This window comes from Taudactylus pleione, unplaced genomic scaffold (genome assembly GCF_031769625.1).
Source record: "Taudactylus pleione unplaced genomic scaffold, aTauple2 ptg001032l, whole genome shotgun sequence".
Classification (NCBI taxonomy): Eukaryota; Metazoa; Chordata; class Amphibia; order Anura; family Myobatrachidae; genus Taudactylus; species Taudactylus pleione.
Window position 1 is genome coordinate 10785615 of NW_028285433.1, and position 16794 is coordinate 10802408.

General features: G+C 41.3%; 1 protein-coding gene across 3 annotated transcripts in view; it reads left to right on the plus strand.

Annotated features, from left to right (window-relative positions):
* Nucleotides 1-16794, plus strand: part of TMOD1 (tropomodulin 1) — a 102453-nt gene that overhangs the window by 66852 nt on the left and 18807 nt on the right. For all 3 annotated transcript variants that reach the window (XM_088461312.1, XM_088461314.1, XM_088461313.1), the window contains exons 5-6: nucleotides 9055-9144; nucleotides 9492-9622. In XM_088461312.1, coding sequence (XP_088317438.1) covers nucleotides 9055-9144; nucleotides 9492-9622 — 221 coding nt within the window. The remainder of the gene's footprint in view (nucleotides 1-9054; nucleotides 9145-9491; nucleotides 9623-16794) is intronic.

Here is a 16794-nt window from a genome sequence, read left to right on the forward strand (position 1 = left end):
GTTTAGCCGTGTAAAACGACTAAACCCATCTAAAGTTCTGGTTAGGGTTTCCTAACCACGGGTTCCTTGCACATTACTGCTTGCACCCGCTCAGACAGAGCAACAATTAAATTGCTTCGTCGGGGGGTTAAAAAAATAGCCGTCAGTAAAACAATTGAATCGCCCCCTATGAGAGAAATAGTATAGTAGGAGTCAAGATACAGCACTACTGCTGACTGGTTGTTGTGGGTGCAGTGTTAAGGGACATACACACTAGGCGATTTTTATGAATGATAATGTTATCGTTCATGTCGTTCATAATGTCCAGTGTGTATGTACTGAACGACCAACGAGACGCGCTCCCGCGGGTCGTTAACGATATCCCCAGTCGGCTGAACTCAATCTGGGGATATCGTTAACAATGCCATGCTGCCGAATGCAGCATGCCCTCCACCCCCGCCGTCATTCGTCGTGGCCGACATTGGTACGTGTGTATGCACTTATTAATGTCCCGCAACAGACGATATCGCCGCATACACACATCGTCTAGTGTGAATGGGGCTTTAGTAAATGTACAGTGAAATCTCTCAGATAGGCCTATATACAGTCCTAATAGAAACAAGTACACAATATCATTTCATGTTGGCATACTGATGATTTGATGCTAGAGCTGAATGAGATCATATTGCTGATCTTCCTGTCCTCTGACAATTTTCAACCATAAAATTTACAGTGACTTACAATAGGAGAAACTGCCCATTTTTATGTTCTTATCTGGAATTTCATAATTACGCAAGCACATAAAAGAATCACAGGTTCACTGTAATGAGCCTCTTTGTAGCCTCTATAAATTAAGACAATTTATAGGACTGCAACTGGGTGTGACTAATACAAAAAATTATACAAATACTGTGCAATGTTAAAAAGGGATGCACTTTGTCAGAACAATGTTTTCAAACTGCCAACCTTAAGGCCCCCATACACGGTGCGATGTAGCAGCCGATCCAACGGATTGGAACGATATCGCTGCTATATCGTTCCGTGTGTGGGTATGATATCGGTCAGTGTGCGCTCCCGTGGCACCGTTCATGGCTTCTCCAGATTTTTCTGCATGTTCAATTGATCTGGGGGAGCAATGTACGATCCAATGCAGTGGGAGGGGGTGCCGGCATATCCAGTGGTTGGCCACCGTATCACTCCATGTGTGGGGACCGCCCGATATGTCGGCCGTCGGAACGACCGTCGCATCGCAAGGTGCATATCGCCCTTTAGCCTTTAATTAACATTCAATTAATTACTTATAAAACTCCATTTACAAAGCTGGAAACATTTTGATATGTTGGTTTGTGATGTCATGCATATTTGACTGGTATGGCCCAGCAATTTTACAATGTCTCTGACTACATAGGAAAGCAAACTTGTGCTCCTTCTGATGAAGCTGGAGGATCGGGGCCTTGCTGAATGCAGTCTAGGCACACTGAAGTGCTTTATATTGCACCTGCAAGCAAAATCAAGATTTCATTTGTCTTAATGATGTAGTTATATGAGGTTAGCAGGGCCAGATTATAGGTGTACAGCCCAGAGGCCCATTCACAATAGAGGCCCCCTCACTGCCCCAAATGTTGCCCCCTGGCCAACATGAGGCAGCGTAGCAATGTTTAACATCCTGTCTGTAGCTGGGAGCTGGTTCCAGGCACTGCCATGGCCCACACTGTGATGCTGCTGGTAAGGGGTATAGCGGTGGCGATCGGTGTGTGGGGTAGGCGTCTCTGCTGGCAGCATCGCAGACATGATGTGCTATGCTGCTGTTAAGGGGTATAGCAGCGGGGGCAGATGTGTGGGCGGAGTGGTCAATTTTTGGGGGTTGGGGCCCCCACGCTTAGAAGCTCCAGGGCCCCCAATAGCCTTAATCCTGCCCTGGATGTTAGCTTTAACACAGTGAATTTGCCTATGTCATCTCACTCTCACAATATACTTAATAATTAAGCGAGCAGCATTCTAGAAGGTCAATTGGGTAGTTGTGACTAATGAAGGGGGTGTGGACCTAACACTAAGCAGAAATTTCATGTGACCACGCAGACAAACCAAAGAATAATATACTACACGAAAGAATATCTTATCATTTTCTAGCAGTTAAAAGGGTAAAAGCTATATTTAGAAAAAACATCTATGGCTTAAATATTTATTTTCCCAATACAATCTGCCACTACACTGGCTGCTCCAGGGCTGGAAATGGCTTCAGTGGGGAAACAGTCTCCTTCTGCAGTCATGCACATTTGTATTTTAATTAGTTTTTCTAGCTTTGCAATTAACTAAAAATGTTTTCATTTTGAAGCAAATTGCACTTTTCCATGTGGAATAATTGGTACGCCCATTGAAGTTTAGCTGTATAGTTCATGTCAGAATATGCAGTGAGGAAAAAGATGATGATATTTTAAATATACAGTAAATTATGAATTTACCTTCAATAACATTGATTTACTAAATGCATGTCCTATCTATCACAATGGTAAGATATTTGCAGGGTCTTCAGTATAATAGCACTTGTCCACACATGACAGAAAACCAGAATTGATCAGAATTTTATGTGCTACAATGTGAAAAACTGTATACATTACGTTGCAGCGGGCACATTATAGTAAGACTCAGGAAGTTCTCTAACTGTATTATGCCAGTACATAAACAGATTATTTTTAAAGAACAAAGCATGCACAATATTCATAGTGTGTGTGATTTATGTAATTTCAGTTTATTTGAAGATCCAAGCAAGCATATTAGATATTTGTGAAGTACTGTAACTTTTCTCTTTATATTCTCATTGTATCTATTTTTTCAGTCCACATCTTGGCATCATCTATTTCTTAGAAGCCTGAAATTTGTAAGACAATACTTCCAGTACCCCATGCTTATGTTCTGTGTTATGTACTTTTCCAAAAATAAGATCACAGTGCTGTCTCTGGTTTTTGTTGCTAAGTTGGAATAATATTGGCCTTGCTGATTTTTTTTATTGCATTGCTGTGCTGTATATATTCGGTGTATACATATATTTCAATTTTCACACTGTCTCATCACATGAAAATTCTAGTACTCTTATTAGAGTTAATAATAAACACTATGCAAATTCTGTTCAGATATTAGTAATGACAAAGGCAAAAGGTAAAATTTTAGAGCACCATTTAAACTCTGTGTTCTCCATTAATGTTATTACAAAATTATTTTAAAATAGCTACCCTCTTAAACTTGTAAACGGCCATCTCATTGACCGTTTTCATTATTATTATTAATAATAACATATTTATATCGCCCCAGCATACTCCGCATCGCTTTATAGTTTGGGGTAAGTAACCTGTGGCATTCCAGCTGCTGTGGGACTGACCCTTCTAGCATGCCTTGCCACAGTTTTGCTGCTAGGACATGCTAAGGATGTGTGGTTCCAGAGTAGCTGGAGGCCACATGTTGTCAACCCTTGGTTTAGAACATAGTTTATTTGCTTTAGAAAATAGTGCTAACATGTTTGCAAGAATAATAATTTTATCATAGCAAACAGTAAATCAGCATGACTTGTGATCAGTTACAAGCCCATCATTTCATGTAAAGCCATTTTGTACAACTCTGTTAATTCCTGGCATATTGATCGGGGCCTTATAAAGTGTTGACCCTACAGAGATACATAAAAGCAGTCTGTGAGGTTTATCCAATCAATCTGCTATCTCATATTTCAACAGCAACCTTCAACTACTGCTAGCATATAGACCCGCCATACAAATTCTTATTTTTCTTTACACTCTATTTATGTGATGATCTCCCTAGTCTGTGTACTATCTGCACTTATAATTTAAATCCTGTCTTTATTATTATGCATATATCAGGTTTAGTTCATATAAATAGAGAATGTCTCCAGTAAATTATTTAAAATCTACTTATTGTTATTCTTTTGGGAGCAAAACCTGTAGGCATTACTCTTTTCCCTCATCAGGCTATTCCTACATAAGGAATACACAAGAAGCAAGAATTCCAAAATATACACATTTTATTAAAAATGCCACCTCCACAGAAATAGACCTCCTTATGTGAGCTCCTGCAATCTCATGCATTGCAGATGCCTCTTCTACACTTTTTGAATCACTCATTGCAGCAACTGACAATACAATAAGTAGATCCACATTTTTATCAGTATTATACAGTCTCCTAAAATCATTCCCGGCACTCTGCCCCAAGCAAGAGTCTTTCTTGATTTCTCCCATAAGTGTCTTACCACCCACCACTCCACCCTGCCCTTGTCTCAGTCAAAAACTCATTCTGTCCTGCAAAGCACCACTGTCTCTGTCAGGCCTACCTCCATAGTGTCAATCAATCTCCATAAAACCCTTCAACCACATATTACTGACATTCAAACTCTACATGACTACTATCCCCATTTATAAACACCATGTTCTCACCCCTGTCCTGAATATCTTAGTAGATAAATCCCCACCACACAACACAGTCATGGTAAATCCACTCCCCATCCCTTGTGTGATACTCCTTCCTCCATCGGCTAGCAAGATATCTCCAACACCTGCAGCTCAAGCAGTTTTGCTCTATGAAAGCCATTTACAGAAGCATTGGCATTAGCCCTAACTCATCCAACCCTTCTCTCTCCAAGCTTAAGAGAGTGCTAAATAGGGGACTTTGATTAAACATTTCAGTTTGTATGGACCACATTTCTTATAAAAGGGGCCTCTTCTCCTTGCCCTCAGCCCAATCGAGGGGCTCAGTCTTTCTTTTGTTCTGGTTCCACCTTGATTGTCAACAAATAAAAACACCTCCTTTCAGAATTCATATGATGTTTTCCAGGTGCAAATTTACAATGACACTATGCTTAACTCTCTTACCGTAACAGCTGGGAAATAGCTCATGAAGCCTACCAACTTATCTTCTTGCTAAATCCCATGCATCATTTGCCCTTAGCCAATTCAAGTGATCCTCTGAAGTGTATCAGCCCCTCAGAATGTCCTGGATGTTAAGCACTATTCTGGGCTTGATGCTCATCGCAGGTCTAATTGGCAATTTATCCCTAGTAAAACAAAGTGCGAGGCAACTTGCACTGCAATCTTCACATTAGACCTAAAGCAACCCTAACTCTAAGACACAAATCCATAATGGTAAAGATAAGTACATAAAAGTTTCCATTGCTGTGTAGTTAGTTATTGAATCTGCTGGAACATTTTGAATGTGTCCCATACCCAGTGCTCAACATGGTTTTGCAAAATTGCATCTTTGTAAACATTTCCACCAGTTCTTAAAGTAAGCACTTACTCTTTAATACTCCAAATACTAACATATACATTTACACAAGATATAAACTGATGCATTGAAAGCTGGTAGTTAATTCATCAGTATGTCCTTACAAGCATTCAGTGGGTTTTGTTAAGCTTAATGAATGAAGCGCATGAAAATTGAGCATGCGCTCATGAGTACTAGAAGGTGGTTGTTCATAAAGATCCCTAATGAAAGAGTTTTATGGTATGTTTATCTTATTGTGAAAACAGAACAAGGCATCACACCACTGAAAGCCGCCAATGTGTACTCTTCTAACTCTAAGAACAATATTTCATTTTGCATTGAGTAATTCCCAAGAGTATTATGCTCTAAAGTACAGTGTTGCTTTGTTTTCCCCAAATAATTTCTCTAGAAACGAAGCAGTTAGTCACAGTAGGGTGTAATGCCTGCTATGTATATCTCACACGCAGAGCTACTTTTTCTAACAGTTTCACTGAAAAACACTTCAAAAGTAGAAAATATTGTCTTAGATGGAGCAGTACACATAGCAGTGCTCATGTGGTATGATGTTTTTGCATGTTCTATTTTGAAAGCAATACTGCACGTTTGTTTTCCTTCAAAAGTGTATAAATTACCCAAAAAATAAAACAAATGCAATCTAAATATTTTAGAAAAGTGCTGGAAGCCTGTTTTTTGAAACACTTATAAAAATGCATGTTATTACAGCTTTAATACGTAAGTGATCTCTAAGAGAGGATAATTATTTTGCAGTTGTTTTATAAACTACTATTTATGAAAACAGATGTATCACATTGTTACCTTTATTTATTTTTAAATTAAAAAATTAACATCTATTTATATATTGCCCTCATACTGCACAGCACTTTACATGTGGGACACAAAACTATTATTGTAGTGAATACATCCCTTCAGAATGTAGGCCATCCGGGACAGGAGCAACCGCAAAACTGTTGCCTCCCATAACGGCCCCTACACACGGTACGATTTTTTAAACGATACTGCCGTTTTTGACCGATTGGAATGACAAATCGTTTAAAAAGTGCCGTATGTAGGCATTATAACGATGCCAATGCGTGCTTGCGTTGGTTGTGATCGGAGATCTCTTCAACATGCAGAAAGATCATGACCTGTCGTTTACGATTTGTCACACATCGTTCCGTGTGTACGCATGATGAACAATGTCATGTACGACACAGATGCATGCACGGAACAGTGCTATCCATGCAGCAAGCACCTGTGATACAAGACATAGATGCAGTGACGGATCAGTGAGATCCGTCGTGCATCTGTGTAAAATAAATCAACAAAATTGTTGAAAAAAAATGGTGTCCACACCCCCCTTCCTTCCAAAGCTCAACCAGTCCCGGGCTTTTCACAGCCAGTCCTGGTTGTGCTAAATACAGGGGACAAACGACATAGGGGTCCCCTGTATTTAGCACAACCCGCACTGGGCACTGAGCTGTTCCTGGTTTTGGAAATACAGGACTCAAAAAGCGTAGGGGTCCCCTGTGTTTTCCATAACCAGCACCGAGCTCTTTCTAATGGTGGTGGTGGGGGTGGGTAATGTAAATATTGTCTTTTTCAGGTGAACTACAGGTCCCAGCAAGCCTCTCCGCATGCTGGTACTTGATTGCGGGCCCGCTGGTACCTGTAGTTCCACTGCAAAAGAAATATATAAAAAAAGACATTACACTTACACTGTGAAAGTACAAATTTATTAACACATACATTCACACTCAATCACTCATACTCACCTAGTAACCCTGTAGCCTTCACATCCTCTTCTCCAAGTAGATAATCCACGGTTACCTGTAAAAGAAAAATCCATACACACACTCTTTTTTTATTTATACACTAATTTACATTTTTTTAACACAGATGCAGGGATGGATCTCACTGATCCGTCCCAGCATCTGTGTCTTATTGATTTTTTTTTTTACAAAGATGCTTGTAGCACGGATTGCACTGATCTGTGCGTGCATCTATGACAGATGCTTGCATAACAGATCTCCCTGATTCGTGCAAGCATTTTTCTACTAACGTGCACGATCTAATGATATTCAAATCATTAGATCGTGCACGATAGATCTTGAGTCACATCGTGCAGCTTTTGCTGCACATCGTGTCCTGGAGTGCTGGGGAGAATTGCATCGTTGAGCACAATGTTCCATGTGTAGGGGCCTTAAGTGTTCTGCCAACCATCTTACATCCTGCAGGATCAGTGCCAAACCGAAGTGCACCTCTCCTATGCAATCGGTTCCCTGTTTTTCCGATGAGACAGGGCGTACAGGAGTTGCTGAAGAGCCATGTCCATCTCACTAGATGGAGAGTCAAATACCTGATAAGGCATATCCTGTAATAAAGTGACAACACGATTTCACAAGCAGACACCTTACAGTCAGCACTGGAAACTGATTCACTAGCACCTGACAAAGTAGCAGAAGACTCCAATGGCAGCTGGAGGATCCCACAACAGGAGAGGTAAGCTGGGAAAGTAAGGGACTGCATACCACGGGCTGTCACCCGAGGCATTCCGGATCAAAGATGAGGCTCCATAGAACCACAACTCCACAAGGGAAGGAAATATCGCAAGTAGGTGAAGCAGGATGATTTAAAGGATCATTAGATTGGAGAGCACACAAACTTCCGTCCTACTGCATGCCTGACCAGGCCACCCACCCCCCCAAATCCTGTATTTTTTTAAATAAAGCTAAAAGGTTTTAACAAAAACTAAATTTGTTATTTTAAGACATTACTGTTGTAGATAATATTTTAGGACCTATTTATGTAAAACTGCATTTTTTTGTGCGTAAAGTTGATGTTTTTTCACAACAATAACACCAGGTGTTTACATGGGTCAGCGCACAGTCATGTCTACCAAGAAGGAATCAGAGGATCTCTCTACGGTGATCTCTCCGGTGATCCTTTTCCCATAGTTTAGACATTCAAACACTATCTGTAGGTGGCATTTGGCTATCAGGGACTCCCTCTGAAATCGCAGCTTTTTGGAACTTGACAAATTGCTCCAGATCACAGTCCTTGTTGAGAACAACGGGAGAACAAGGGGGACTGCAGTATTCAGCGTTACTTTGCAGAACACAGGAGCTATCTGATCGCTCCTGCTTTTGGCTGTTGATAAATAACCCCAAAACATCAAATTGTATTAATCTAATTCACATCTTTAATATTCCACAATGGATTACCCTTTACATGTAGTGATGCTCAACTACAAGGATGATTTTGTTATCATTAATTCAAGGCATTGTACATTATCATGTGATTTGCCGTAGGTGACTGTTACATCAGTATAACTTAAATTAACTTTAGAGATTTCTCTTTTGAGGTCTCTAATTGCCAATGCATTGCTGAGAATACCATAGGGATTCAGTGCACACATTTTTAGATTTTATTTTATTCCATTGCATTGTTACATAAAATAACAATAATACAAAACAATACAATAGTATAAATATTATTTAGCACTAATGACTTTTGACATTACTCATGAAAATGAGACGTTGAAACTGCTACCACTTGCAGATGTCCTGATCTAGAGATGTATGCAAGTTCATTTGCACCACACAAAAAATGTCATGCATAAAATGTGTTGCTACTGTATGTGCATGTGTACAGTCAGCGTCCGTATATTGAGTTGCATGTATCTTGTACATGCAGCCACTTGAACCTGGAGAGGTGTGTCTGGGTTGTGTGCCAGCTCAGTCCAACTGGATTATGTGTGTATGTAAAAACTATAGTGACTATTGTATAAGGATTGCTCTCTCTTCTACTTAGCTATCCTGGGAATGCACACCCTGATGAGTAATCAGCAGTATTATGAAGCACTTGCAAGCAGCAATATTGTCAACAAAGAGGGATTAAACAGTAAGTTTCAATTACTACATATATAGAAACAAAAATGTTCATATTTTTTGGCTTTTCTGTAACTTGTAGTGAATAAAGTACTCTAGCTTCATATCTCCTTTCTGTGCTTTTCAGCAGTGTCTTTCAACACAGAAGTGTTTATTTTGCTGTCCTGGAAAGCACACGGCAGCAGCAATTACAGGGCAACCCTTAAAACTATCAAGTATTCTCTGTAATTGTCTGCATTAAAATATATTAATGCAAATATATCACAGTTTTCACCTGTGTTTTTTTTTTTTTTAGTTATCTTGTACCTGTGCTGTAAATACATAATGTAAGTACTCAAAATTGTGTACATATTTATATAGGTGTTATAAAACCAACACAATATAAACCAGTTCCTGATGAAGAACCTAATTCAACAGATGTGGATGAAACCTTGGAACGAGTTAAAAGCAATGACCCTGACCTTGAAGAAGTTAATCTCAATAATATTAGGGTACGTAGTCATATTATTCTTGGAAAATAGTGTAAATATTCGTGACATTCAAAAAAGAAAAGTTTTTTTACAGCCACCAATCTTAAAATGGTTATAAAAAAAATAGTTAATGGTTTTGACCACTGTAGGAATCTGTGGCACAGTATGTGGTGCCCAGTCATCACTTTGAAACTGCATTAAGGAAATGCAGCACATAATTGGACAAGAGTTGGGTATCAAATTAGGTGCTGCTTTCAGTAACAACATATCCATCACAGAATTGAAGGTTTCCTCTCCACTGAAGTATACCAGAATTCAGTCTTGAGACATATTCGCCTTGGCTTAAAGTAATTACCTGTAATAGATGTGTACAAATTGTTATAATTGTTTTTTTAAAATGTACCCCAAACAAGCACCCTTTACTGGTTTTAAAATAGTTTTTTTATTTGCAGACCGTGCATAAAGCTTTTTCTAGCACTACGGGTGATTACCTTGCCCCTTAGGATCTAGATTTCAACTGACACAGGAAATGGAAATTCTTGTGCTGCTGATTATTATAACATTCTTTCCTGTGTTCATTGTATGGAATGCTGAGATGTGATAATTTTTAATCAGAAAGTGCAAGTGTGCAATAACATATAGTTCTAGCTAGACAAAAAAAGGTAGCTCTATTCATTTGTTCCATTATTAACCACCAGAGATTAATTAGATCAATTTTAAATGGCATAGAGTATGCCTTAGCGGAGATAGTATAGTACGGACCCACTCTTGGGACCACATTCTTTATCTCGCAATCACAAATGGTGCCACTATAGGAGTTCTCTGTGCCCCACAAGAGTTTAGGGATAATCTACATTGAAAAGGCTCCTTATTGGATATGAGCCACAATGATAAGAACAGGTACCACTTTAAGTGCACACTTCCTATTAACAAATTGTTGACTCTTACATAGCATTTGCAGTTCTCTAGCAGCTGTGGAGCCTACTGCAATCCACAGTAAGGCATAGGATCTCATGAGATAAAGGGTTTTCTTAAGCTGGGCATACACGGTCAGATAAAACGTCTGTCAGACTGACAGACATTTTATCTGGCAGCCTGCCAGCCTCAGATGTCCTAGGCATACACTGTGAGACTGACATCTGCGCTCCGCACCCTGTGGAGGAGACATTTCCCTGTTCCTTCCATGGGAAGGAACACAGGAAATGTCAGTCTGTCAGCCGCTACCCGATGCGGCAGACAGTTTACCCCCTAAATATCGCATCTGACGGGCATGCTGGACAATCCGGCATGCCCGACCTAGCAGTATTTAACCCTCAGTTGCCCGCACACATTCTACAATTATCGGGGCAATCCGCGGATATCGGGCGGATCGCCCCGATAATTGTAGCATGTATGGTGGCCAGCTTTAGAGTGACAACACGATAGTAATTGGAATCTAATCTTTCCTTTTCATGAAACAAAAATTATGATATCCCTTCATATTGTGATTCTCAATGGCTAAAAGCTATGCATGCATGAAAAACAAACCTCTTGCAAAATACAATATCAAGGTCTATTAGAAGAAATCATTGTCATGAAAATGGAAAATCTCAGGCAAAAACTGTACCAGTTATTGGAAGCTAATAGGTGAGCTAACTTAAGATGTCAGACACAAAAAGCAGGGTATAGTGACAAAAGACATTAAATAGTAATTTACAATGTTACAAATAGTAATTTATGATGTGACACATGTTTTTTAATTATACCATCAGCAGAACATGATCTGTGTTTTCTTTGCCACCTTGATAATTGTTTGCAAATAAATAGCGGGTTTAGTTCTTTCTTTGTATAATTGGATACATTATCTCCAAAAAGCCAGCTTCTGAGTGGAATTGAAGTGTATTAAAATATCATGCAGTCCCTTGTAGAATTCAGAAAGCTGAGAGCACTGGAACTGAAACACAACAACAAAGCACCCTAAAAGGCAAGTTGATGGCATAATGCAAGATACAATAGTCAAAGAAAAATTATCATATCACAGACAAGATCACAGTCTAAAGAAACAGCAATCAATGCCAGGTTTAAGTGTGTATGTGTATACATCGTATATGTATATATACGATAAGATATTGTCTTGATAAAAGAGCAGAGGGCTCTGAAACGTTGACAACCATCTTAAGATGTATTGAGATTTATTACTCATGTCGGAGTGCCGTCCAACTATTTTTGGCTAGATATATATATAGATATATGGATATATTAATTAAATATATATATATATATATATTCCATAGACAAAAAACTTACAGTTTCACATGTCCCATTAAGGCTTCTTAGACATGATCTGAAATTTCACAAAACCTATTGAATTTCTGACACTCAAACTTAAAAAAGCAATGAAATTCCGATCAACAAGGCTGACGCCTTAATGGACGTGTTCCTTGCGCAATACAGATATGGTATGCCATCACACCCTGTGGGTAACTGCAGATTCAGCACTCTCACAGAGTGAGATTGCTGTCACTCACAAAATGGTGGAGCTGCTAATTCACAGAATTGTGTGCTCATTGGAATGCACACATGCAATCTATGCAACTGAGGTATGAGCAGTTATGTGGCAAACACATCCCACTCAGTGCCCACAATCTTTCCATTCGTTCACCACAACAATACCACTGGGTTCCAACATCCTTCTCACTCCATACATCCATCTCATTCAGAATACACATTCTGCTCCCTAATATCTAAAACTATCATACTCTGTCTATGCATGTACACTATCTTCAACCTCCATGCTGCTATAACTTACCCAATCCCTACAGTTGTGTGGTCTCCTAACTGTGCTTGTTCTTTATTCCCTTAGCCGCACCAATCTATCTTTCCCCATCTACACTGCTCTGTCTTTCTGCATCCGTGCCACTCTGTTTCCTTCCATTTGCACCACCCCCAGCCACACCGCTCTGTCTTCTTCTCATCTGTTGCACTCTTTCTTCCTCCATCTTCACCACTCTGTCCCCCCCAACCATGCAACTCTATCTCCTCCCCACACACCACTCTGTCTTCCTCCCCATCTGCACCAATTTGTCTTCCCCAATCCCTATTGTGTTCTCCCATTTGTGTTAGTCTGTAGCGTTCCCGCTAGGCTGTTTTAGTGGGGCGCAGCGCCCTGCCCTCCTTCTGGAGGGCAAAAAGCACCCTGCCCTCCAGGAGAAGGGCAAAAAGCGCCCTGCCCTCACAGCCTGCGTGCCGTTCTCACCCACGGGATGCAGTGTCCCGCGGGTGGAGAAATATGCGGTGTCCCGGTCACCGCCGGAGAATAGACGCCGGGCGCATGCGCCTGGCATCTATTCTCCCTTTCTGCAGCGCTTGGGGGCTGCCCGGCATGTCCGTAAGCGCCGGGCACGCCCCCAAGTATGACGAAAAGGGGACGCGTCTTATAGACACGCCCCCTTTTCATGACCCCGCCCCCTTTTTGGGCGTGCACATAACACTGCCCTCTCTAGCTCCGGCGCCCTGCCTGCCGCCGGAGCTAGAGGGAACACTAAGTCTGTATTCCCTCATCCGCACCAATCTGTCTTTACCCATCTGCACTGCTCTGTCTTCCCATGTTCATGCCACTCTGTACCACGTCGCTCTGTCCCCCCAAACCGTGTCACTCTGCCCCCCCATCTACACCACTGTTTTCCACCCATCTGCATCACTTTGACTTCCCCCCTGTACTGTTTAATCTTCCCCCCTCTACACGCCTTTTTGTCTCACCCATCCACGACGCTCTGTCTCCTCCCCCCATCCACACCACTCTTATCCTATCTGCGCAGCTCTATCTTCTGCTCAGACCTCAGTTGCATAAACTGCATGTGTGTATTCAAATGACCACACAATTCTGTGAATTAGCAGCTCCACCATTTTATAAGTGACAGCAATCTGTGAGAGTGCTGAATCTGCAGTTAATCACAGGGTGTGATGGCATACCATATATGTATTGCTCAAGGAACATGTCCATTAAGGTATCAGCCTTAACTGAATTTCATTGCTTTTTTAAGTTTGAGTGGCAGAAATTCAATAGGTTTTGTGAAATTTCAGATCCCCTCCCTCCGGAATTCTCTATGGAAAATTCTGGTTTTTTTTTTATTTATCCTTAATATAAGGGCACGACTGTGACCTTATAATATATAGAAAGAGAGTGGTCAGAAATCTCCACCAGGCAGAAAAGCCAAACACCTCCCAAATCTAGAATTGTACCCGAACCCAAAATTGCTAAATCCAGCTCTTCCTCATTAAAAGGAAGCTCCAACACATCAACTTATTCCTGAGGAAGCTTCGGAAGCTCTTTGGAATTCAGGTATTCCCCTAGTTGTGAAGCTGAGTAAGACATTTGTGTGGCATTTAAAGTACTATAGCTGAGATTCCCAAACTCCAACATGCAGTCCAGATTTTAAGGATATCCATGCTTGAGTGCAGATTGTTAAAACAAATTGACTGAGGTACTAATTAAGTCAACTGTGCTCAAGCATAGATATTCTTAAAACGTGGACTGTAATGGCTGAGTTTGGGAACTTTTGTACTATAATATTGCATAAACGTAGAGTAGATCCAAGTGCTAGAGATCTTAGCACCATTGTCATCAAAAAGGGTCAGAACCGTTCTACTAGCAAGCTCCTTACTTACCAAATGCGGCAAGTAACTACCACTTCTATCTCTCTAAGGGGCACATTTATCATTGTATATTTGAGGTACAATTCCCGAAAACACATTTTTTCAGGGGTTAACCACATGATGTATGAAGGAGGGACCGCAGCATGTATCTCCAATACTTGCTGTGATCCCTCCATTCCCTCAGGCAGCTGCATCCCCCATAGGTTTCTATGGTGAATGCAATGCTGTAAAATTTACGAACAAATGGAGGCCTAAGAATATAAGGCACGTCCAGAAAAAAAGCAGGTGTATTTTAGCCTTATCAAACAGATATTCCGATCACACTTTCTGGGTAACCAAAAAACTCTCTCTAGCCTCTGTTGTATGAGAAGACAAATATAAAAAGTCCATGAAAGCATCCAATGACAAGATTGGGCCAGAGGTGGGAACATGGGGCCCGATTCAGACCCGCTCGCTAGGCTGTGTTCGCTCGTAGCTGCCGATGGTTCGCAATGTGCACATGCGTACACATCGCAGTGCGCGTGCATGAACTAGTCCATGCGTTCGGGAAGCGTTCTCTCGCTGCGCATAAACAGCTCGCTAGAATGAGTGACAAGACGAGCCGTTTGTAGGTGGTATCAGGGGTTGGTCGATGGAAACAGGGGGAGTGGTGGTGCGAACGCAGGCGTACCTGAGCATCTTAACCCTGTTTCAGAGGAGTGCATAATTAAGACGCGGCGTCATAGTACACGTCTCTTGGTTGTTTTACACACTGAAGCACTCGCAGTGCTTGCGGTAGGGTATGGTCAACCACAAGTGCTGCGATCGCATCCGATGGTACTCAATGTTACCGATGGTTGCATACACATCCTGCTAATGCCTTGCCCTGCGATCGCCTGCCTTTGTTGGATTTGCATATGTTGGGTGCGTGCGAACGCATCTAGCGAGCTGGTCTGAATCGAGCCCATAGTCTTCAAACACCCTGCCGCATAGCTAGCTATCGAATCCAAGCTGTACCATGGTGAGCAAGAACAGATGCAACTTCCGAGAAACAGGGCTTTTGTCTAGTGTCAGATCTAGGAACAACAGGACTGGGTAGTGAGCGGAGATTCCTATAGATATATAGTAATGGCATTAATGACAGGTAAAAGGCAAGCAGATACATACACATTATCAATATGAGATAGGGTGTTATGGGACAACGAAGCACAGGAATACTCCCTGGGCTAGGGATATCGCGCCCTCCATGCATCAAATAACCTCACCTCCATGACTAGCCTTGCAAAAGATGTCGAGATAGGAGGGAAGTTGAACAACAGTGTACCTCCATCGATACACAGAGGGATCAAGGATATTATTAAAGTCCCTACAACAAACTATAGGTGTCGGGCAAAAGCACAATAAACTAAGCAGCCATAGCAGGAACAGTACTACTTTAGGAATGGTAAATGTAAATAACCAAAATCACTAAGGGGAAAAATTCACTGGGGCCTGTAAAACACATACCTTCTCTACACATCCAGACTAAAATGTCAGTTTAGCTTCATCAGAACAGATATACTCAAGGAGTAAAGAGAATGAGTAGAATGGTATGCTCACCCCACCCTATGTTTCTTTAAGGTTAAAACCTTTTCGTATTTCCAAAATTGTGGTAGAACTAAAGAGTGCTTGATTTTAAGGTCCCTAACATTCCAAGTGAGCAGACGGAGCCCCGTTCAAAGACACAATAGAATAAATATTAGGATCAAGGGGAACACAAGGACACGCCAGAAAGGAAAACCCCTGGGTCAATCTGGTCACATGTTCGACAGTTACCATGTCGACATGCACCATGTCGGCATCCTCAGAATGTCGACATGTCCACTATATTGTCGTCTGAAATTTCGCAATGTGATATGACGACATTCTCAGAATGGCGACGGTTAGCTGCCGTCTGAAGGGTTAGGGTTAGGCTGTGAAGGTTGGGGGGGGGTTAAGGTTAAGTACTAGGAATAGTGGTTCAAGGGGAAAGTACTCTCAGGAAAGCAGCTCATTCGTCTGTGTTGTAACTGCTGGTCACCCCAAGGACCCCGGAAAAGACGACGCTGGAGAAGCTGCTCCCATCGGGAACAGGTAAGAGATCGACATTCTATCATGGACGAATAAGGTCATGGAGGAGCTTGGCAATCAATGTACAAGAAGGAGCCCAGCCTAAGGGGATTGAGCAGGAAGCCAGTTAGCTCATTCAACAGCAAATTCCCAGGAAAAGGCACCCTTGCTAAATTTACGGATCAGCCACTTTTCAAGAAAAGTCTCAGGAGCAGAACCCTCAGCATGCCCAGGGAGCCCAGATTAGGCAAAGAGCAGCAAACAGGATGTTTTTTATTTTATCAGATGAGATAGGAGAGTAACAGACTAGCAGTTTACTTCATGTCACGGACCAGAACATATAAAATATAAAATCCAGTCAGTTTAATGTGAGGATCAATAGTGTTTTCACTAGCTGTGTGCACTTGACACATAGATAAACATTTTCTGGGAGTTCTTTTTCTGGTATTGAAATTAAGGTTGTCCCTCAAATGGCATAAATATACTCATAG